Source organism: Microcebus murinus, chromosome 3 (assembly GCF_040939455.1).
Source record: "Microcebus murinus isolate Inina chromosome 3, M.murinus_Inina_mat1.0, whole genome shotgun sequence".
Classification (NCBI taxonomy): Eukaryota; Metazoa; Chordata; class Mammalia; order Primates; family Cheirogaleidae; genus Microcebus; species Microcebus murinus.
In genome coordinates, this window is record NC_134106.1 from 11,817,995 (window position 1) to 11,842,792 (window position 24,798).

At 36.1% G+C, this 24,798-nt stretch overlaps 1 protein-coding gene across 2 annotated transcripts in view; it reads right to left on the bottom strand.

Moving 5' to 3' along the window:
- Positions 1-24,798, bottom strand: part of NBAS (NBAS subunit of NRZ tethering complex) — a 328,315-nt gene that overhangs the window by 269,175 nt on the left and 34,342 nt on the right. For both annotated transcript variants that reach the window (XM_076000562.1, XM_076000561.1), the window contains exons 10-11: positions 7,591-7,729; positions 1,075-1,143 (exon numbers count right to left, since the gene is read on the bottom strand). In XM_076000562.1, coding sequence (XP_075856677.1) covers positions 1,075-1,143; positions 7,591-7,729 — 208 coding nt within the window. The remainder of the gene's footprint in view (positions 1-1,074; positions 1,144-7,590; positions 7,730-24,798) is intronic.

Consider the following 24,798-nt stretch of genomic DNA (forward strand, 5'->3'; position numbering starts at 1 on the left):
CTTGTTGTCCTACTAGAATGTCTTCAGGGCAATAAGATGCATGGAGTTTTGTCATCCCTATGGTAAAAACGCCTTCTTCAAGACTATGTCCTGAAAGACCTGTCTCAGCCTGTTTTACAGTTAAGTTTTTTGTAATAAGCAGAAGGAGTATACTCAAAAATAACAATAAAGAGTATAGCACAGTAGGCCCTCTGTAACCACAGGTTCCACATCCTCAGAATCAACCAACAATGGACTGAAAATACAGTAATCAAGGAATACAGAACCCACGGATACAGAGGGCTAACTTCCTATCAGCAAGTTCCACAGGGGAAGAAATTGAAGAAGTAGAAAAATTAGATTATTTTGATTTTCCCCAAGATAGGAATATGATTTGATATATACCCATGTAGGTCAAGACTCGTATGAAAGCCATGCAGAGAACGCAAATGTAACCGCCTCCCTCAGAGGCAGTTCCTAAGTGCATCATTTATATTCAGGATGAAACCACCCAACATCCTTACCATGCATCCATGCTTCTCCTACTCAGTAAGAAAATAGTAAAGCATAGGTACTTGAAACCCAGGATCAAGGAGGCTCATGTCCTCTTGGAGCACCAATAATCTCAGATTTGGAGAGGAATTTTTTAATTTAATTTTGAAACAAACCCAAAAAGGATATATTATGGATGAGGATATAAATTCACAAGATTTTTAAAGATAAAATAGGAAATTCAAAGATATATCATGCTTCTAGGAGAATAATTTGAACTACATTCCCAGAATCCAAATGGACTGGGTACATTCCCTATAACTTTGAAAACTATTTTGCACAAAGATTCATATATAGTAAAATACACAAATCTTCAGCAAACAGCTCTATTAATTCTTACTAATGCATACAACCACAGAGTATATAATTATGGATACACATACATGGAGATCTAGAATACACAAGGTTCTCGTTTAATGTTTTTTTTTTATTTGTTTGTTTTTGAAATTTCCACACACAGTATAGAAATTCATTCAACTTTGACCTTAAAGGAACTCCAGAGAAAATGCTGGAGAGGCAGAAGGGTAAGCCAATTCACCTTACCTGTTCTTGTCCCTGGCGACTGTAAAACTTGACACTTAACCTCCTTAACAACCCCAGTGTCTTTGGTACCTACAAAATAAATGCACATCATATGAAGAAAGATGGAATGATCTCTCAATGAATAAAGTCCTTTTATCATGAAATGAAAACTATAGCAAATATAGTATTTTAAAAAATGATTAAGAAAATCAAAGCATCAAGGATGTTAGCAAAATTCTGTTTTTCTTTGGAAAAAAACTACCAACTGGTAAAATCTTAAAAATATATTCACGATCAAATGCTTTTTTAAATATATAAATAACAAATCTAGTACAATTATGGAAATTAGAAGCTACTACAAGCTCTTCTCAAATGAGGCTGCTTCAGGTTACCATTTGGTCTTAGCATCAGTATGGAAAAGGCCAAAACTTCCAATGAAATTTCATTCATTAAGAACTGATGTAACAATTTTAAAAATAGCAGAAAAAATATTCATCATTTAGAAATCAATATTTGAAATAATTTAATATAACACAAGACCATTTTTGTCCTTAGACTTAAGAAATATACTTGCAAAAGCAAGGAGAGATGACTGTAGTAAAAAAATGAAAAATAACAAGTGTTCTTGAGGATATAGTGAATTTGGAACCCTCCTACATTGCTGGTGGGAACATAAAATGGCATTAGCTACTGTGTAAAAAGTTTGGAGGTTCCTCAAAAAGTTAAATATAAAATTATCATATGACCAGCAATTCAATCCTAGGTTTATACACACAAAAATTGAAAATAGGTATTCAAACAAATATTTGCACATGAATATTTATGGCAACCCTATTCACAATAGCCAAAAGCAGAAACAACTCAAATGTCCATCAACAGAAAAATGGATAAACAATATGTAGCATACACACATACACACACACACACACACACTCACACACAATGGAATATTATTCAGCCATAAAAAGGAACGAAGTGCTGATACATGCCAAAACATGATTGATCCTTCAAAATATTATGACAAGTGAAAGAAGCCAGATTCAAAAGGTCACATATTGTATTACTCCATTTATAGGAAACATTCAGAATAGGTACATTCATAGAGAGAGAAAGCAGACTAGTGGTTGCCAGGAGCTGCTAGGGGGAAATGAGGAATAGGGAAGGGCTACTTAATGGGTTCCTTTTGGGAAGATCAATGTCTTGAACTAGTCTTGGAACACAGTGAATATACTAAATGCCACTGAATTGTACAATTTAAAATGGGCAATGGCTACTATTATGTTATATGAATTTTACCTCAATGTTTTAAAAAAGCATAGTAAGAGGGTACTGTTGTGGTGAGGTTAACAATGTTGCTGCCAGAACTTCTAAGTAGCTTAACCATTTAGGCTGGCTCTACTGTATATCTCCCAATATTTCCTCCAAAAATAAAGAACGAGAAGGGGAAACTAAATCTACATGAAAACCATGCTCTCAGCTTAACTTGAAGATAGAGGATAACCCAAATTTCAAAATACCTGTCAGTAAAAAGAGAAAAATCACCTTAGTGTGTCATCTCCACTGCTCCTGCCAACCCCGAGTCCCCACTGGCCCCGACTGAAGCCCAACACAAGGCTTGGTGGTGAGCAAAAGAAGATCAAAATAACACTACAGTGAGTGACCAGGGAGGACAGACAAGGATTATCAAAGAAGTCTAGGGTCCATCTAAAACCAGTGCCAAGAAGATTAAGTCCAAGTTGAGTCTGGAAGTACTAGAAAAGCATACAGGTTAATCAGACATGGAACACAGAGGAGGGACATAAGCACAGGTGTGACATGAAGAGGCAGTCTCCCAAACATACAGCTTCTGAGGGAATAGGGAGACATGCCTTCTGCCAACTGGGCGGTGTAGGGGGAAAGAATCAAAGGGGGAAATGCAGTGTGAGACAAAATGAGAGCCACAGTGAGCATGCAGTGAGACAAAAGAGAGCCGCAGCATAAGAGGACTCACATCCCCTCCCCCCACCAAAACTAAAGCAAAAAATCTACTAGGGTATTTGAACCTTGCTACACTGGCAAAAGAGGGCACCATTAAGCTACAGACCTTTTAAAGCATTCAAATAACATAAAAAACAAATAGAAAGATTCACAAATACCTTGCAGAAAATCAGAGGACAAAAGTCAACAAATACCAACAAAGGGAAATTATCCTTGAAAAAAACAAACTTAAACAAAAGAAACTTTAAGATGACACTCTCAACAGAATTAAATATGCTCAAATAGGCATTTGAGGATGAGGAAAACTTGAAAAACTATCTTCAATGAGAAACTGAATAAGAATAGAATTGGACAGGAAAAATTTAAAAACAGCTAATAATAAAATGTATACTAAATTCAGGAAAGAAATAAAAGAAAAAGACAAAATTATCTTAAAATCAAGAATTACAAGGTACTCCAACGTAAATTTAATAAGAGGCTTTAAATGCAAGAAAACAATGAAAAAATGAAAGTGAAAGAAGTAAAAAAGAAATGAGATAAAGGAAGAGATAAAGAGTCAAATTAAAAAAAAATACTAGAAATAGAAGACAGCAAAAAGCAACATTTGAATTATCAGGGAATCTGAAGAAGAAAAACAAAACAAAAGCACAGAACTAACATTTAAAATTATAATACAAAAAAACTTTCCAGAAATAGAAAAAGACCTGAATCTATACATTAAAAGGGCCAACACATTCCTAGGAAATAACCCAGAATGATCAACTCCAGTATCTTAGGAAAGCTATTAGATTTCAAAGATAAAGAAAACCTCAAGACCTCTTGAGCTGGGTGTGGTAGCTCACACCTGTAATCCTAGCACTCTAGGAGGCCTAGGCAGGAGAACTGCTTGAACTCAGGAGTTTGAGACCAGCCTGAGCACCAGTGAGACCCCATCGCTACTAAAAATAGAAAAAAACAGCTGGGTGTTATGGCATGCACCTGTAGGCCCAGCTACTCAGGAGGCTGAGGCAAGATGATTGCTTGAGCCCAGGAGTTTGAGGTTGCTGTGAGCTAGGCTGACACCATGGCGCTCTACTCAGGGCAACAGAGTTAGATTCTGTCTCAAAAAAAAAAAAAAAAAAAAAGACCTCTAAAAAAAAATGGACAAGTAACATACAAATGGGAAATAATTTGATTACATCAGAATTTTCAAATCTGACATACAAAGCAAAACAATAGAGTGGCATTTTTGTAAGTTTAATGGGGAAAAAAAAAGGTATGCCAAGGATTTTATATCCAGACAAGTTTTCCTTCAGATATCAAGGCTACAGAAAAACAATTTTGAACATACCAAAACTTAAGGAACTCATCACCTACAAGCCCTTGTCAAAATATCTACTAGAGAATAACTTCATCCAGCCATAATACATCTGGGAAATCTTCAATAAAAGACCTGAAATAGCAATTTAAAATATATAAATGGACATCTAAGACTAAAGAAAAGCAAAGATGAAAGTTAGAAACTTATGTACAAATATTATATGGGTGACAAAATAGAAATAATACAACTAAAAAGGGGAGAAGAAAGGAAAGGAAAAGAAGAAATAGAATAAGCTGGTTTTATATAAGCAATTAGTAGGAATTAAAGAATAACAATAAAACTGATAACCTGGTAAAATACTGAAGACACTGATAACATCAATAAGAATAATTTCAGTGAAGTCATGGAGTGATTCAGTGAAATCATTCATTCAAGAGAATTGAAGAGAGACTAGAAAGGAATTGGAAACAAGTATAAACAACTCTAAAATATTTAAAGAATGGGAAAGAAATGGGGTGACAGCTAGAAGGCAAAGTGGAATCTAAAGAGTTTTTATGATGGGAGAAATAAAAGCATGTTGTATGCTGATAAATCTAAGAGATAATAGAATTCATGATGTAGGTAAAATATCCTTCAGTATACAAGAACGGAAGATATAGTGGACAAATGGAAGGGTTGGCCTTTGCTGGAACAAGGACAGTTCATTTGTAAGGACAAGAGAAAAGATACAAAATACAGGTATAACTGCAGGCAGGTGGTGGGATATTATGGAAGTAGTCTACTTCTATTTTTCAAGGAAAGAAGATTTCCCAGGGAAACAGGATTCCAAAAAGCCTGCATTCATCCCACAACATTCTATACTGAAGCAGCAGCAGCAATAATAAAAAAATTCGGTCAATTTTGTTCATTTTTACAGACTTTTTTCCAAAATTTTGATCTTAACACAAATAGACAATAATAATTAACACTGCAGATCATCTCACAGTTCATCAGATGTGCCTTCACATATATTACTTCATTTGATTCTGGTAAAAGGCTTAATATGCCAGTGGTAAGTATTATAATAAGACAGAATTAAAACACCAGCCTTCTGATTCCAGAGCCTGGTCTTTCCTTTGTATAAGTTACTAAATTCTAATCTAGCACCTGTTATAACTTATTACACTTATTTGTGAACATAGCTGTCTCCTCCAATATATAGCAAACCTCTTGAGGGCTACCACCATTATCTTTACATTCCTAATACCTGGAGCAGTTATAAAATGTTGAAACAAAAAATAAATAAAACTATCTCTCATAGATGACACTAGCATTAATTTGGAAACTTTGGTCAATTCATATATTGAATTTTGCGTCATCTCTTTTACAACCTAGCAGCCTTGTGAGAGACTAGAATATATGTGTCAGCAACATTTTCAGTCAATACCTACTTCAACACAAAAGCAACCTTAAACAAACAATAAGAGGAGGTTCAATGTGAACAATAACTGCCACCTAAAAAAAGGAACTAATCCTATAACTTCAAATTACTTTGAGGTGAGGAAAGGTTATGATTGTAAGTTTCACTGCAAGACATAGCCACTAACATAATTAAAACACACTTGCAGCATTTCAAGAAGTTAATCATACAGCAAAGCATTCAATTTGCAATTAGATATTTCTTCCTCCTTCTTTTGTCAGTGCATAAGCAATTTACTTTTAAAGGACTCCAACACCGAAGCCTCAGGAGTAAAGTGAAAGCACAGGTAAAGTCACCTTTAAACCAAGGTTAAAAAAAATAGGTTCCCTATTTTTGGGGACTGACTTCCCCTTTGCTGGCCCACTTGGTCACAAATATACCGTTGATTACACTACACCAAAACACTTTCAGAGCTTGCCTGTGTTATTTCTCCTTATATCTTCCACACTCATTTGTTTTTGTTTTTGTTTTTGTTTTCCTCAACCTTTAATTTTGACAAATTTCATAGCAATAGAAAAGCTAAAATGATTAAACAATGAAATACCAGTACACCTTTCACCCAGGCTGACCAGGGACAAATACATTCATTATCAAAACAAATAGCATAACAAATGGCATATGTTTAGCTTCACTTTAATTTCTTCGTTTCTTCCCACACTCAAAAAACATGCGAGTTTATTGCCCACTACATATCAGGCAATGTGTGATCACAAGGTGCCTAATTTTGGCCAAGTGCTTGCTTTCATGCAGTTTACACAAATAACCAAGGTATGTAAGACTACTCGGTGGCCAAGATGGTAAACACAATTAGTATTCACCAATATATAGTTTTTCTCACCTTTATGGATACACAAAAAACTATTCCCCAGCCCCCTAGAAGCTCAGAGGGCCCACAATACCACAAATCAACTGTGAGCCGAGGTGATGTCTAAGACTGCAGTAAGTTCTACCTGTCATCCCTGTCTTCCCTTCCTAAGGCCATAAATTGAGAGAGTGAGACCTCAAGCGGTTACCAGCCTCCGTGGATCCTTTAATCATTACTTGGAACAAGCTGCCCAGGAAAGTCATGGTATCAACCGTAGGCTTTGCCATAAATAAGGAAAAAAATGTTTATGTGGTAAGCCACAGAAGTTTTAGTACTTTTCATTTGCTTCTTCATATGATTATTTTAATTATCACAACAGAGCCTAGCCTCGCCTATCACAGCCTAAAAGAGTGTCTGACATAAAATAGAAGCTCCATAAATAATTATAGAATGAATAAATGAATGGGCAGATGAATAGTTCATATAAATATAAAACAATATACCATGGTAGTTAAGAACTTGGACTGGAAACTTCTGCCAGAGCTTGCACTCTAATTCTGCCACTTGCTAACTGGGTGACCTAGCACAACTTACTTAACTACATTTCACTTTTCTGATCAATATGTTCTCTCTAGTAATAACACCTACCTCAAAGGGTTACTTAGAATTAAGTGAGCTAATGCACGTGAAAGTACTCCAAACAGTTGCCAACACATAAAAAGTGCTTAATGACTGTTTATGTCTAAACAAGCAAAATGCAAGTAACTAGACTACTATTAGGTTGTTTTTCTAATATCTGAAAATACTGTCACTAAAAATGAGTCCAAGCTAAACATAATACACTTTAGATAAATTTGATATTTCAAAGAAGTACTAAAGTTACAGCAGCATTAACTTTCCCCACTTAAGACAAAATTATTTTCTCCTCTATATCTTACAAAGGGTTTATTTGTCTAAGACCTATTAGCAAAGTGAAATACTATAACTAATACTTACCACAGTAACTTTGTCTCCACCATTAATAACCTGCTTGTAATAAGGTGATCCTGAAAGAACTCTCCAGGCAGAAAGGCCACAGCTAGAAGCTTTTGACATGTCCACTTCAGCAGTTTCACAGCCACCAACTAGTAAAAGTCTAAAAAAGAGAAAATTATAAAGAATTGATAAATTGCAACTATGAACAAGATAACAGCAAAAACAAGAGAGCAGAAACAGTCACCTTCACAAAGAATACTAAAGTTACTATATATTAAACCTAGAAGGCAAATATTTTAGAGGAAACAACCAAAAAAAAAAAAAAAACCCAAATGTTTGTTCAATTATAACTTTACCTTCTGTTGTACAAAAATAAGGCTTAAACATTCAGGCACCTGAAACCTAGATGGGAACTTAGAAATGAGGGAAAAAAATGTTTTTAAGGTTGGCCACTGAATATCGAAGAAACTGTATCAATAAACTTTAATATACAGATGTGTAGCCTCACTCAGATACATAAGTATTAATTAAAGCAGTGTGTGTGATGCAATGAAAGCACAATTACAGAATGCTAGAAATGACAGCTGGGAGCGATGGGACAGGAAAGAGCTATGCAGCAACAACCGCACAGATATAAGAATGGTTAGTAGTTTAGCTGCATATTATGACTGGTTCCCTTTCTGCTTGTTACACTCCATTAGCAACTGGAGGCCAGTTACCAATAGGGCAAACAACTTACAATACACTAAAAGTTAAAAGACATTACTACATAACCACTATTTGAATGGAGCTGATTAATAATGGAACCCAGACAGAGAGGATTTTTAAAGTTATGTTCAGTATATCTGACAGGGACCTGTACAACAGACATCATAATCACCTGTGATTAAAAAAGAAAAAATTTTTGGAAGTTCCAATACATTCAACACTACAATTATGATTGAATTGTCTGTTGTTGGCAATGACGGTAGGCAACAGACATAAAAGAAGAGAGAATCCAGAGATTTCTCAACGTTTAAATAAAAAAATAAACAGTTTTCCTCTATGCTTTGGAGACTGCCTACTGCCTAAGAGGGAGGAAACAACTTCCAAGGAGCAGTTTCCCTGGCCAGATCCACATGGTGCTCTCCCCACAAAATCGACCCCTGCTCCAAATGGCAGAACACAGTATCCAACTCCCTTTACATCCAAACTTACAAAATACTTGTCAACACTAGGCTCCCATTTTGTCAAAATTAGGATGCATTTCATGACACATATAATATTTATCTAGCGCATACTCACAGAAAAACCAAATCTTGAAAGATGTTAGTTTTTGCATAGAAATTAAAAGGTGAAAAAAAAACTTCATAAGTCTCCTTAGAGTTGGCATATCAAAAGACTAACTCAGTTATACAATTGTGTTAACTAAAGTTACCTTTTAAATGTCATAAAATTATACATATCAGTACCTCATGATGCAACACCATGAGCCCTCAGTATTGCCCCTTGCAGACCAGTAACCAGCTAGGTGCACGCCTCACGTAAGTCCAAAAGAACTAACACCTGCCTTCTGTGAATTCTGCTCACCTTGTGTGGCAGGCAAAATAATGGCCACCTGAAAGATGTCAGTGTCCTACTCCCTGGAGCCTGTGGATATGTTATATTACATGAATCTACGGTTGCAGATGGACTTAACGTTGCTAATCAACTGATCTTAATATAGGGAGATCATCTGGGATTATCCCAGCGTAATCACAAGGATCCTTAAAAGTGGAAGGGGGAGGCAGAAGAGTCCGTGTCAGAGTAATGTAACGTGAGACTCACTGGCCATTGCAGGCTTTGAAGGTGGAAGGGGCCACAAGCCAAAGAATCTGGGCAGCTTCTAGGAGCTAGAGAAGACAAAAAAAAAAAACAACATTCCCTGCCTAAGCCCTGCTGACACCTTGATTTTAGCCCAGAGAGAGCTATTCCAGTCTTTAGACCTCCAGAACTATAAGGTAATAAATTTGCTTTATGTCACTAAGTCTGTGGTAATTGGTTAAAGCAGCCATGGAAAACCAATATATACCTTGTTTCTTTCGCAGCCCCAAAACCCAGCTGACTTATCAGCCGTGAATTCCACCAAAAGCTCTCTTCTCATTTGACTGCTTGCTTTTTAACATGTGTTTCTGAACTAAGCTAACAACAATAAAAAAACTCATCTCTACTATACACTCTTAGATCTAAAAATTTCAAAAGTGCATAAATCCTACCAGGTTTAACCATGGAGCTTAGCCCAAATCAAAATCCCCAAAGCCTAAAAGTCATGTAAATTTACTTTAATCACAGAAATACAACTTGAGCCTTCACTCAAAGGTTTTTTCCTACTGATTTTTATATATGGCTCTAACAAGTTTCCATCACAGCAAATCAGAAGCAAAACATTTTAAGATAATAGCTTGAAGCAATCTATTTGAGCTGTTCCTACCTTAGGCAAATCCTCAGAGCCAACACATAACTAACCCAGTTCACCAGGGCAAAAGAGATTTTGGTCCAAAGTCAAGCTAGTAGTACAAGTATTAATTGCCCAGAGCATTCATTCTGCTCAAATGATTCTATTACAGTAAAATATTTCCCCCAAAAAAGGTACATCCAGTGCAGATAAAATCATATTATTCCTCTGAATGTAACTCTCAATTTGGAGAAAATACAGATGAAAAACACCTTAAATAACCTAAGAATGATACAATCAACAAAATTTGGATGGGGAAACTACAAAATAAACGGCCTGGCGCCTTCAGAACGCACACACTCAGAGAAAGGGCGACGGACATGGGGAGAAAATGGAGAGTAGATCAGTGAATTAAAAGAGAATACAATCTGGATATTCGAAAATATCGACAGATTATTGTTAATGCTTTTGGGATATGATCATGGCATCATCTTTATGTTTTATAGTTCTTATTTTGTAGAAACACACACTGAACTATTTACAGATGAAATAATATGCCAAAATTTACTTGAAAAAATATCCAGGGAAGTGTGGTGGAGGCATGGCTGGGGATATAGATAAAACAAGATTAGCCATAATCTGATTGTTGAAACTGAGCAATAGACGCAAAGGAGTCAGTATACTTCAAATTTTCCATAAAGAGTTTTTTAAAGTCCACTTGTTAGGAAAAACTCCTCCAAATAAGTAGGGACAAAGGAGTAATTTGGAATATCTATGTTTTTTTCAATCACAAAATGTGATTCATAAAATATATATTTAAAAGCCAGTCACCTTATAATAAAAATAACATCACTGTTTGAGAATTCAACACATTCCCAAAAGGCCAAACAGTTCCTTGATAACTGAAATCATTTCCTTCTATCAATGTGCAACACATATTTTTATATTAACATACATTACATGGTAAATATATTAATATATTTATAATATAAATTTTCTATCTTAATTATATTTATGTTAACATATGTATGAAATTTTAAGTTGCCTGACTACTGAAGGAGTTACAGAACTGAGAATCCAGATTTCTTATCTCCTGGTCTTGACACTAGAAGACACTTCCTCTCTATGATAAATATCATGACCATACATAGATAAAATTGGTTACAACAGGATAAGATCCATTGAGAACGAACAAGATTCAGTATCTGCTTTCAACCTTTCTTCCTTCATGCCAGAATGAAAAAAAAAAAAAAAAAAAAAGAAGCCGAATGATGAAACCAGTATATTGTTCCTGCCAGATGGTATAGCAGCTTTGGGACACTGATGCTCTAGCTATAAGAATGCATATGTGTTCACACATGCAAGCAAGAATGGCTACTCATGTGTGTTTAAAGGGGATGACCTTCAACATATTCATGAAACAGGTGACTGGCAGGTACTGGGTACTCAATAAATGTTTCCTGAATAATTGTGTGAACTTAAAGCTCCAAATTTCTCCTTATGTGGGACAGAGTAAAGGGGCTATAGAGACCCATCTTCCCACTGCCTGCGTCCCTCTTGCTAGGTTTCAGCAGTAAGAAATAAGGAGATAAGGTGGGGAGAAGGGAAGTGTCGTGGCAAGGGAGATAAGAGAAAGTGGGGCCACACTATGATAAAAAAAAAAGGCACTAGACAATGCTAAAGCCAAGAATCTGGTAAAAGAAAGCACTGGGAAGAAAATTTCAAAATGTTGGTGAGAGATATAAGAGTTATGGATGAAAAGAGATACCATGTTCTTTGGTGGACTCTCAATACCTTATAGATGCCATTTTTTCCTACATTCATCTATAAATTGAATATTATTTCACATAAAATCCTGGTAGAATGTTTCATGGAACTGAATAAACTGATTTAAAGGAACTTTGGCAAATATAAAATTCCCATGGGAGAGTAGAATTCTAAGAAGAGTCAACTCAGTTCACCCTGATCAATCTTTCCCTTTATGAGTTGGGCTTTTACATCTTGACCTGTAAATATTTTCCTACTCTGGTGCCTTTAAGACATTCTTCTAATTTGTGTCAAAATTTAAAATGTCTATCCATAAAATGAAGACAAATCGCACTCTGGGATAAGTTGTTTACAACACATAAAACTAACAAAGTATTAGTAGGCAGAATTTATAAAGATCATCCACAATGAGTCCAAAAGAAAAATGGAAAAAGAATAAGCAATAGCAAGTCACACAAAAAGAAATCCAAAAGCCAATAACGTAGATTAAAACACCATAGATTTATACCTACTACCCCTAGAATGTTTAAGGAGATAGTAACTCTTATAAACTACTGGTAAGACTGCCGACTGAAGCAATCATTTCGAAGCAACTTGATAATATCAAATAAATGTACACAACTGACTATCTAACAAACTCTGTTCTAAGGAAATTACAGAGAAATTTTTGCATAGGTATATTGGTCTCTTGGTAAAAGAATATTGTGAGCAGCACTATTTATTATGCTGGAAAATTAGAAATATTTCAAATGTTTTAAAGGAATAAATGGATAAACACAATAAATTGTTGAGGGAAACATATACAATGTAAAGAGAACAAATATAAAAATGTATATTGGGGCCGGGCGCGGTGGCTCACGCCTGTAATCCTAGCTCTCTGGGAGGCCGAGGCGGGCGGATTGCTCAAGGTCAGGAGTTCAAAACCAGCCTGAGCAAGAGCGAGACCCCATCTCTACTATAAAAAATAGAAAGAAATTAATTGACCAACTGATATATATATAAAAAATTAGCCGGGCATGGTGGCGCATGCCTGTAGTCCCAGCTACTCGGGAGGCTGAGGCAGAAGGATCGCTCGAGCCCAGGAGTTTGAGGTTGCTGTGAGCTAGGCTGACGCCACGGCACTCACTCTAGCCTGGACAACAAAGCAAGACTCTGTCTCAAAAAAAAAAAAAAAAAATGTATATTGGAAGGTCATGTACCAAAATCACAATAGCTGCCTTTAGAAAGGAGACAGTAAGAGAAAAGAAGAAAGTAGGAAATTTTGTCTGTATTATTTTCTCTCTTTTATTTATAGATCTGTGTGTATGTATACACATGTACACACATACACATACATGTTAGAAAAAGACAAACTTAATATTTGTTAACTGTGAGTAGTAGGTACTTAGGGGTACAGATGCTCAACTTACAGTGGGGCAAGCCCATAAACCTATCCTAAGTTGAAAATATCCTAATTTGAAAATGGGTGCTTTGTAGACATGGTGGAATGGGAAAACACAGTATCAAAAAAAACTGGCATTTTTTGCTTGAGCCCTGGTTGTTTATCCACAGGATCACGGGGCAGACTGGGAGCTGCAGCTTGCTGCCACTGCCCACTACTGCATATCACTAGTCCAGGAAAAAACCAAAATTCAACATTCTCAGTATGGTTTCTACTAAATGTACATGGCTTTTGCACCATAGTAAAGTCAAAAAAAATCACAAGTCAGGAACCATCTGTGTATAACATCATTCTCTGTACTTTTCTCTCTCTTTTTTTAACTTAAAAAGAGGAACATCAAGTTACAGTATCCCAAATTATGCACATAAATTTCTCCAGTTAATGAAGTCCAGAAGAAAATAATTCAGTGAATTTGCTTTAACACTTTTTATCAGCCCACAAGTCTAGTCAAATACCGAAAAGGAAATTAGCATATAATTTGCTTTGTGACATTTTGAGGTTGTTTATACATTAAGAGTTATGTCTTAAACATTCTGTGGCTTACTACTGAAAATAACTGTTAGATTTTTGCAGAAATTAAGTCCATAAAAAGATAATACTGTAGAAAATAATTTATATCATTAATGTCACTTTGCTGCTGCATTGAATTTCTCCACCCAGAATATTTACATGTAGTAGTAACCATTACATTCTTAAATATACAAAATATTTCATGTTTAAGTGTTTACTTTCAGAATAACATTTTGAAGCAAATAATTACTTTTAAATTATCCTATAAAGACATAAAGTAAAACGATTTGTATAGTACAAATTAAATTTTCTAAAGTACATTGATATGTGGAAATTAGCAAAAGTTTACTTCTCCTTTACAAAAAACGAGAGAGAGAGAGAAAGGGACTATTTTTCCCAACAATCTTCAACCTCAAATTCTGTAGAAAATTTGAAGAAGGAAAATCATGGGTCCAGGAACCAGGGGTATCAGGTTCAAATATGGTCAATCAATCAATCAATAAATAAAATCTTGAGACATTCCTTTCACTCCATTAACATTTACTAAACACAAACTATGTACAAAATAATGGGGAATTTGCTGAGCAATTGAAGAAACGTCTTAATAAACTATTTCTAACTCTTTGGAATCAATTTTTAGTATAACTCGTAACTCTCACAATTCACCAGTATCACATATGGCGTGCTGCATAGGGAGCTTGCATGCTGTTGGTGCCTTGCTTTGCTTGAGCAGCCTTGGACATATATTCGCATACAGGAATAAATGTAAGGACAGTCCACCACAGGTCAAACAACTAGTAAGCACTGACCACTACTGCACAGAACGTCTTCAGCAACCTTTGACTTAGGCACAAAAACTACATTAAAGACACATTAACTGCATAGAGGAAAAGGTCGAGGAAGGCTTCACAGAGTAGCACCACCAAAAGGCTTATCCTTTTACACAATTTCCCAGACAGATAAAGGAGTTAGGTAAGGATTTTTCTAAACTAAGGAACATGAGGTACAAGAGCACAAAGATGAGTCTGTAAACGGTGTGTTCAGAGAACTGTAAGAAATGCAGTGAGTAAATCTAGCCTCTAAAGGGCAAGCGGGGAGTAACAGGACAGAAAGTCCAAGTATGTCCTTAACAATACAAATATTTTATCTTGCTCACTTTCTGGGCACTTATCACAGTCTACCTTCTATAATATAACAGTTATTTAAATCACTGTCATTACTAAACGTGGAGCCATTTGGGCACAGAGACTGTCTAATTCATGTTTGTATCCTTTACAGCATTTACCACAGTTGTTTTCATTCAAGAAGCATCTATCGAGGCACTATGAGCAAAGAACCACAGTGGCACAAAGATAAATAAGACATAGTCCTTGTCCTTGGCTTTACCTCGCTAGGCGCCAGTTTTCCCACCTGAGAAATGAAGGGGTTGAACCAATGATGGATGAACTCTCTTCCAGCTCTGACATTCTAAGAGTCTAAAACTCAAAGCGGGAACACAGGTATCGGACAACAAAAATAAAGTGTGACTGATGGAGCAAAAAAACACAAGAAGGGGTGAATCAAAGGAGCAGAAGCAAAGACAGAGGCCAGAGAAGAACAGGGGTAGTACCACAGAGGCAGTCAAGGCTAACTGGGAAAAGGAAGGGATGGACAGACTGCACGCCCCCAAGCAGTACACCATACATGACCCGGTAAACGTGACAGTTAAGAGTTACACGTAAAATTAACCAAGAGAGGTTGGATCACGGGTACAAACATACATTCAGACAGAAGGAATAAGTTCTAGTGTTCAATAACAGAGTAGGGTGACTGTAGTTAACAATAATTTATTGTATATTTCAAAATAGCTAGAAGAGAAGATCTGAGATGTTCCCAACACAAAATGATGATAAATGTTTGAGGTGATGGATATTCTAAATATCCTGATTTGATCATTATACATTGTATACATGCATTAAAATATCACATATACCCCATAAATGTGTAAATTACATATCAATAAAGTTTTTTAATTAACAAAAAAAGAATTACTCTAAAAACTGAGTCCAAGAAGAATTATAGTTTATGAAGAGGGTTCTTCAATCTAATAATTGTTGGAAGAATCTGCCATCTAGTGGCTTAAAACTCCTTAAAACCAAGGAAGGAAGTTTGAAATAATAGAGAATCACTTCTATTATGTTCTGTCCAATGACCAGTGTGCACAGGTATACAATCAGCAAGAAAGAAAGAAAAAAAATATTCCATGCCCCTAAATTTTAAAATGCTTAAGACCACGCTAGGCAAAGTAAGGGCTCAAAAACTGTAACCTATTACTGCACAGCTAGACGCCGTTCCTCTCAGGAAAAATGAAATGTTCCCAATATTAATTCATTTTAGTAGATCCTAAACATTCTTTACTACAAAAATCCCACTAGTGCAATATTTTAAATCTTATCTTCATTTATTAAAGAGCTTTTAAGAATAAAACATATATAGTCATGACGCTATACACCAGCAGTTCTCAAACATAAAGTATGTATCCAAATAACCTGGCGGGCTTGTTAAAACAGACTGCTAAACCACTCCTCCAGAGCATCTGATTCAGTAGGTCTAAGGTGGAGCCCAATAATTTGCATTTCTAAGCATTTCCCCAGTGATTCCAATGCTGCTGGTCCAGGGACCACACTTTGAGAACCACTGCTTTACTTTATGTTTGAAACTATGTTCTAAGCTTTGGAAGGCACAGTTCACTCTAAGTCAAATTATACTAGTTAATCAGCATATGCTTAAGTATGATCACAGAAAACTAATTATACTGAATGATTATTAAAGATAAAATATGGGAACTTTTCCTGGACTTCTTTGTTCTGTAATGAAACCAATCTCTTGGCAATTTGATAATGGGGCATTGTATTTAAAATTAAGTGGTACCTAGCTACAAATTCCTTAAAATACAATTTATAATTTAGCATTAAGACGTAGGAGAAGCCGGGCGTGGTGGCTCACACCTGTAATCCTAGCACTTTGGGAGGCCGAGGCGGGCGGATTGCTCAAGGTCAGGAGTTCGAAACCAACCTGAGCAAGACCCCGTCTCTACCAAAAATAGAAATAAATTAATTGACCAACTAAAAATATATATACAAAAAAAAAAATTAGCCAGGCATGGTGGCGCATGCCTATAGTCCCAGCTACTCGGGAGGCTGAGGCAGAAGGATCGCTGAGCCCCGGAGATTGAAGTTGCTGTGAGCCAGGCTGACGCCACGGCACTCACTCTAGCCTGGGCAACAAAGTGAGACTCTGTCTCAAAAAAAAAAAAAAAAAAGTAGGAGAAAACTGATGAAATTAAAAAAAAAAAAAAAAAAAGAAGTAGAGGAAAATCTATAAAGTTCAATACCCCTTTCTTTGTAACACCTATATAGAACTAGACTTACATTCAGATAAAATGTTGGATGGCACAGAGTAGAGGTCAGCAAATATTTTCCATAAAAGATCAGATTATAAATATTTTAGGTTTTGTGGGCCATATGATCACTCACAACTATTCATTTGTGTCATAACATAAAAAAAACACAGACAATATGTTTTTAAAAAAACTGTGCCTATGTTCGTATAAAAGTTCATTTATAGACACAAATTTTAATTTCACATAATGTTCATGTATTCTAAAATAGTCTTCTTTTGAGTATTTTTCCAGTCATTTAAAAAATGTAAAAGCTGTGCTTGGAAACAGACCAGATTTGGCCCACAGGCCATAGTTTGCCAACCTCTGGTATAGAGAAAAGCTTACTGGGCAGGAGAATTAAAGACATGAGTTTAGCACTTAATAGCCATGCCATTTTAGGAAAGTTTCTTAAGACTCTTGGAGCTTAGGTTTTCTCCATACACAATACACACAATATACACAATAGCAATTATAATACCATCTCATAGAACTGTGATGACTAAGATTCAGCATGTGTAAGGATTGGATAATCAGTAAAGTTTCTATAAAGCTAATTTCCTCTGTTATAATCTTAACTTCAATTGAAGTCAATTCAATATCAATTTAGAGAATGTCTAAAATCTGCAAGGTAATGTGCTAGCAGTGCAGGAAATATTGTGTAAGGAACTCAGATTTTCCCCACCCCCATGGATTTTACAAGTGTCTAGGTTAAATAGACTATAATTTCACCTAAGAAAAGTTTGAAAAAAACCTGTTTTAGGTCTTCCATCCACACAGATATTCTACCTGAGTTCATAAATTTTAATTCTTCTGAAGTCAGAATTTCATTCGTTTACTCCAAAATATTTATTGAGCACCAATCATGTGCCAGGCCCTGTTCTGAGTGCTGAAAATAACACAGATAAAGTTCCTGCCCTCCTGGAATTTCCATTCCAGTGCATCACTATCGCTTTCTCCCTTTCTAAAATACGCTTTGACAAAGCCAAGTAAATTTAACAATTTAACCAAAATTTGTTAGCAGGTCCTCCTTGGAAGGTATTGTGCTGAGCACTGAGGATACAGTACTAAGATGGGGTACTTGCCCCCAGGGAAGCCACAGTCTAGCAGTTACTAACTACTGAATCGAACAATGTACTCATTCTTCCCAACACAAAGATGGAGTCTAAAGAGTCAACCCAATCAAACATTATATAGCAGACAGATGGAGGGTGAAAAAAAAAACAAGGGCAGTCCAGGCAGAGGAAAAAATAAGTAAGAAGCACTAAAGCATTAAAAACAAAGACATTTCAAGATCATTATGAGGAAAACTGTGAAAGAAAATTAAAAAAAAAAAAAGACAATTAAAGAATAGAAAGAGTTATCTAAAGCAGGGGTCAGCTAACTATAGCTCCCCCAAAACCAAATCTGGTTCACTATCTATTTTTGTAAATAAAGCTTTGTTGCAACACAGAGTCACACTAACTCATTTATGTATTGTATATGTCTGTTTTCACACTATAATGGAAGAGTTGAGTAGTTGTAACAGAGACCATATGGCCTGCAAAGCCTAAAATATTTATCATCTGTCCCTCTAAAGAAAATGTATGCCAACTATTGGCGCAGTGCAAAAAACATGAGGGGGTGTGACAGAGGCTAGAGAGGTTAAAGGCCAAACTACAAAGGGTCTTAAACACAAATCTAAGGAATTTTGGGAATGGAGAAACAAACACCACATGTACTCCTTAATAACTGGGAGCTAAATGATGGGCATACATGGGCATAAAGAAATACAAAGGACATTGGAAACCAAGAAGAAAGGAGGTTGGGAGGGGGTGAGGGGTAAAAACTTACCTATCAGGTACAATGAACACGATTCTGGTGATGGGCACACTAAAAGCCCCAACTTAAGCATTATACAAGGTATCCATGTAACAAAAAACATTTGTACTCCATTAATATTTTGGAATTTTTAAAAAATAAAATAAATAAGCAAATAAATATAAATACTAATCTAAGGAGTTATATCTCTATCCCAAAATATAATGGAAATTAAAGAAAAATTTTTAAGTAGAGAAGCAGATGATCAGACTTATATTTTAAGACCTATATTTCTTTCTGACAACAAAACTGAGAAAAATTAGAAGAGGATCAAATTGAAAGCGGGGAACATACTTGATAAGTCAATTGGATAAGAAGTGATAAGTGCCTGAACTATATGGAAGGCACTAGAAATGAAGAGGAAGCAACAGATTTGAGGCATATTAAGGAAGAAGAATCAACACGGCCTAAAGAGCATAAGAATGAGTTGAGAGAGAAGTATCAGGGTTTGGCCTGGTAGAAATATTATACATTGAGATATAAGAATACAGAAGAAGCAAGTTTGAAGGGGAAAAAATGATGAACACAATTAGAACATAACAAGTATGAGGTATTTTCGAGCTATCCAAGAACAGATATTAGGTAGGTAGGCAGGTATATAAATAGCTATGTGGCCTAGGAGTGACTTCAGGGATACAAACTTGAAAATATCGCCTACATATTTAAGTGGTTAAAACCCTAAGTTTGGATAAAGCTGCCTATAAGAATATATAGAATAGGTAAGAAAATAATACAGCCAAAGGAGTCCACTGAAACTGCAGTCCCCAACCTGGGTCTGCGGCCTGTTAGGAACCGGGCCATGCATCACCACCTGAGCTCTGCCCCCACTACTCCTACCCTGCCTTGGTCCAGGGAAAAATTGTCTTTTATGTAACTTAGGAACCGGCTGCACAGCAGCAGGAGGTACGCAGTAGGCAAGCTAGCGAAGCTTCATCTGTATTTATAGCCGCACCCACATCAATCGCATCACCTCCTGAGCTCCGCCTTCTCCCCAACTCCCGTCTGTGGAAAAACTGTCTTCCATGAAACCGGTCCCTGGTGCCAAAAAGGTTAGGGACTGCTATACTAAAATTGCCAGAATTAATAACCAAGTTCAGCAAGTTTGTGGGACATAAGATCAATAAACAGTTGGCCCTTGAACAATGTGGGAGTGGGGTGCCCACTCCCCTGCAGTTGAAATCCATATATAAATTTTGACTCCCTCAAAACTTGTTAACAGCCTACTGTTGAGTGGAAATGTTACCAATAGCATGGTTGATTAACATTTATCTTGTATGTTATATGTATTATGTACTGACTATATTCTTATAATAAAGAAAGCTAGAGAAAGGAAAATAATAAGAAAGTCATAAGGAAGAGAAAATACATCTACAATGCTGTACAGTATTCGTTGATACCATCTGTTTACAAGATGAATCATCTGTCAGAAACAGTGGCAACCACAGTTGCAGACCTCAATCTCTGGTACGTATCAAGCAATTCATTTTTTTCTTCTAATGTCATGACTTTGCTTCTTTGAACATTCCCACCGTCACCAGTGGCACTTCATATGGCTCCCATGGTGTTATTCAAGGTTCACACTATTTCACTAAACATGATGAAAAGTATGCAAGAACCTCAAGCGGTCACTTGTTACTGCTATTAGCAATTTAATAGAGAGGAGCTGCTTATACACAGAGATGATTAGCATCACAAGCATATACTTGCAATGCTTGAGCTCACCACAATAGCAACAAGAGATGGCTATGAAATTATTACAATGTACAGTATGTACTATAATTTTATGCAGTTATTGAATACTGCATCTTTACAGTATTTGTTTTACTTTGTTTATATTTCTCTTGACTATGAATGATGCCTTATGTACAATCTTTAAGTTTATGCATAAATTCTGACAAATTTTAACTTTTTGTAATACATTTGTGTATATCTTATGGTAGTAAATAATAAAATAGACTAGTATCTACATATATTTTATGCATTCATATCAGACCTTTTTCTTAATTTTTTCGACATTTCTAGGGTATGTGTTGTGTCTGCAAGTTTTTTCAAATTGTTGCAAATCTCCAAAAAATTTCTAACATATTTATTTATATTTATTTCACAGTACTTCCCAACCCAGTATTCTGGGCAGCTACAACCAATGGAAGGGAAATGGCAGCTATAATGAAAGAGATCACTGTCCCTCATCAGGGCAACTTCAAAAGCAGGGAACATATCCTATTCATTATTCCACTCATTCTATTAAATCTTCCAGAGCCTTAGCACAAGAGTTCTTAATTGCCAGGAGAGAAGGATCAGAATCACCTATAGAGGCTTTTAACAAAACAGATGCTAGGATCCCATCCCAAACCTAACTGATCAAGCTTTGGGAGTAAGGCTTAGGTTTTTGTTTTTTGGTTTTTGGGGTTTTTTCAATTTTCAATAATTAAATTGAATCAGGTAATTCTGTTGTCCTTGTTAAGAGCCATTTGCCTAGCAAACAGAATGTCAATAAAAGTACTAATGAATAAATTAATTTAGATTTCTTGGATGCCCTTGCCGGTTTCCTTCCCTCAACCCACAGCTGATGCCACTGATAATCATTTGAAGACTTAATCCCCTCTCAATCCTTAGGGTGGATTTAATAAACTCCACTGCAAAAGCACAATATGCTTAGCATCTACCTATACAGTCCATTCCACATCTACCTTGTATCTTGATTTAAGTGATTGTCTAGGTTCTGAAACCAAATTCCCACTTTCCATTCCAATAATAGCAGTCTTCTGTTTTGTGACAGTGTCTGGTTCTATTGCCCTAACTGGAGTGGCCTGATCGCAGCTCACTGCAGCCTCAAACTCTTGGGGGCTCAAGTGATTCTCCTACCTCAGACTCCTTAGTAGCTAGGACTACATATGTATGCGACCACACCTGGCTAATTTTTCTATTTTTTGTAGAGACAAGGTCTTGGTATGTTACGCATGCTGGTCTCAAACTCCTGGCTTCAAGTGATCCTCCTGCCTCAGCCTCCCAAAGTGCTGGGATTACAGGTATGAGACACCATGACCAGCCCAATAACAGCAGTTCAATTTCTGAAGTCTTGCTCACACTGGTTCTCCCAGGAAAAGTTAAGTCTTATCTTTGAACCCTAGCCTAGTCTCTACTGAAGCCTGCCAACTGTTGTCTGCCAGGTAGCCCTGACAATGGATCTTTCCATAACCCCTGCTGCCAAACTCCCCACCACAATTTTCTTTTGTTAAATGCTGGCTAGTAGGCTATACTGGACCTCCTTAGTGCTTGAGAAGCTTGCTAAAACACCACCTACGATCTGTGCCCAGTGCAGTGCCAGAAAAGTGTGGTCGAGAAAGAATAACTGACTTGAGGTTATATGCCACTAATAAGCAATACAACCAAGAACATCATTCAGGACTCCTGCCTCCTAATCCAATACATATTTTAGTACATAATTTTTTTTAAATTTTCTATTTGTCTGTCCAACATAATTAAGTATCATTCCTATAAAAAATAAGCTAAAGATACCTCAACAGTCTTCTTTCAGCTTTCCACTCCCCAAGAGTAATCTACAATAGATAGTATTACTCCTAGCATAAGAAGAAATTCAATCTGGGCAACTTCTTAAAATTGCATTTCCATAAATCTTTGCAGAGGGATTGTAGAATAGTTCTTATAACCAGGGGGAAAAAAAGTATAATAAAAGTACAAAATATCTTGCTTAAGATTAATGAAATTCACTGACATATAAAGTTCTCAGATCAAGTTAAACAACAACCAAAATACTCAAAGAAAGAGAAAAAAGAGAGAGATTGATCCACCAGCTGAATAGATTTAAAACTTTATAAAGGTTTTCAAAGGCCCAGTTACATAATAAAAGGTCAACTCGATTACTGGCATTCATACTTCCCAGATACAATGCTGCACATTCATCTCTCCAATGCCAACAACCCCTATGTTATTAGAGGCCAAATGCACTCTCTCACTGCTATGGAATATAATCAGTAATAATCATGGCTAAAGTACTCATTCCTTTTCCAGAAGCAACTCTTCATAAAAATGGTTAATCTAGTTAGGATTTATGAAAAATTTCCTAATACACTTAATACCTAACTGCTCCTCCAGCTATCAATACAGTGTATCTTTTCAGATATAGAAGTATGGAATCTCACCGAATACAGACAACTTTAGGAGCCAGAGAGAAAGGCAATTTTATGGCAATGTAATGGCTATGAAAGTCCATTGATTAGCTTTCAAAAACATCTCATAAGTCTGCATGGAACTTATACCTAATAGGTAAACAAGATTTGCCCATGCCCTTAGGTTAACCTTCAAGGTAGGGAATTCCGAAAACTATCTTCTCCACAAGATAAAATTTGAACACTTATGGGACTAACTCCCATTTCCCTGGTCTAGGATGATATGTTAAAGAGAGACTGGCCCTCTGCATACCCTACTATCTCCCTTCCCATTCCACTCCCAGACTCTTTCCTTCCATTCTGTGCCAATAAAATTACCGTCTCAGTTGTCCCTGAGAGCTCGTTCATACAACAATCATTTCTGATCCCCCACTAAGTACAAGATATTTATTTGGAAGACCTCCTTAATCCCAGGAGTGTAAAGGACTCATGTATTTAAAATGCTTAAGGTTTTGTCCAGGGGAAAACAGAAACCCCTATGAGATGACCAAATCACTGTTCACAAAGCATAACCCTTTAACCTTCCACTATGCCATTATTTAAAGGTATTCGCCAGTCTCCCCTAAGACAAACAGCTCTTTAAAGACTATGTCCTACCCCATCTCCTGAGCCTTAAACAGTCCCTATCAGTACATGCTTAAGTGAATACAATTACCTAACTACTCTTTAGCCAGTTCACTCCTATGTAACTATAACTTATTTTAAGCCAAACTGACACGTTAGCTTATTTTCTATAAATGTTGTCTCCAGTTCTTTCTGTAGAGCCTTTGGTCTAAAACAGAACTGGCTAAAATAAAAAATTAATCATCCAAATGCTTGAATTCTCCTTTTGCACAACCATGGCATTCATTATTCATCAATCATAATACTTCTCCAAAGATTATATGAAACATGAGTATCTTTCTTAACATAAAGTGTTCAAATGAAAGCCCATTTACAGGATTTTTTTTCTTTCTGATGCATTTATTTATTTATTACAGCTTCAATGAGGTATGATTTATATCCATAAAACTCAGACAAGAGGGATCTTACTGGATTACAGGTATAAAAATGATTGTAGCACTGGTTGCACAACTCTATACATTTATTAAAAATCAATGAATTAAACACTTAAAATCAGTGTCAAAGAGTCATCAAATAGTTTGAGCATGGGTAGCTTCTCAAAAGGATAGCGTCTCCCGAAAGTAGACGTGTGCTCTGCCTTTTGACTTTGTTGAGATGTAAATTAGGGTCTAGAAGTAGTTACCTTCAAACACTAATTACCTTTGTGTAGTTATCAAGGAACTGTTTGAGATTCAAAGCCAAATAAGTCAGATTTTGCCTATAGAAATTTTCAAGAAAACTAAGAACATAACCTTAAAAAAAATCCACAAAAATCAGTAAGAAAACATCAAATACCCCTATTAAAAAGTGGGCAAAGGACATGAACTGACACTTTTCAAAACAAGACAGACTAATGGCTAACAAACATGAAAAAATGCTCAACATCTCTAATCATCAGGGAAATGCAAATCAAAACCACAATGAGATATCACTTAACTCCAGTGAGAATGGCTTACATCAAAAAGTCCCAAAACAATAAATGTTGGTGTGGATGTGGAGAGACAGGAACACTCATACACTTCTGGTG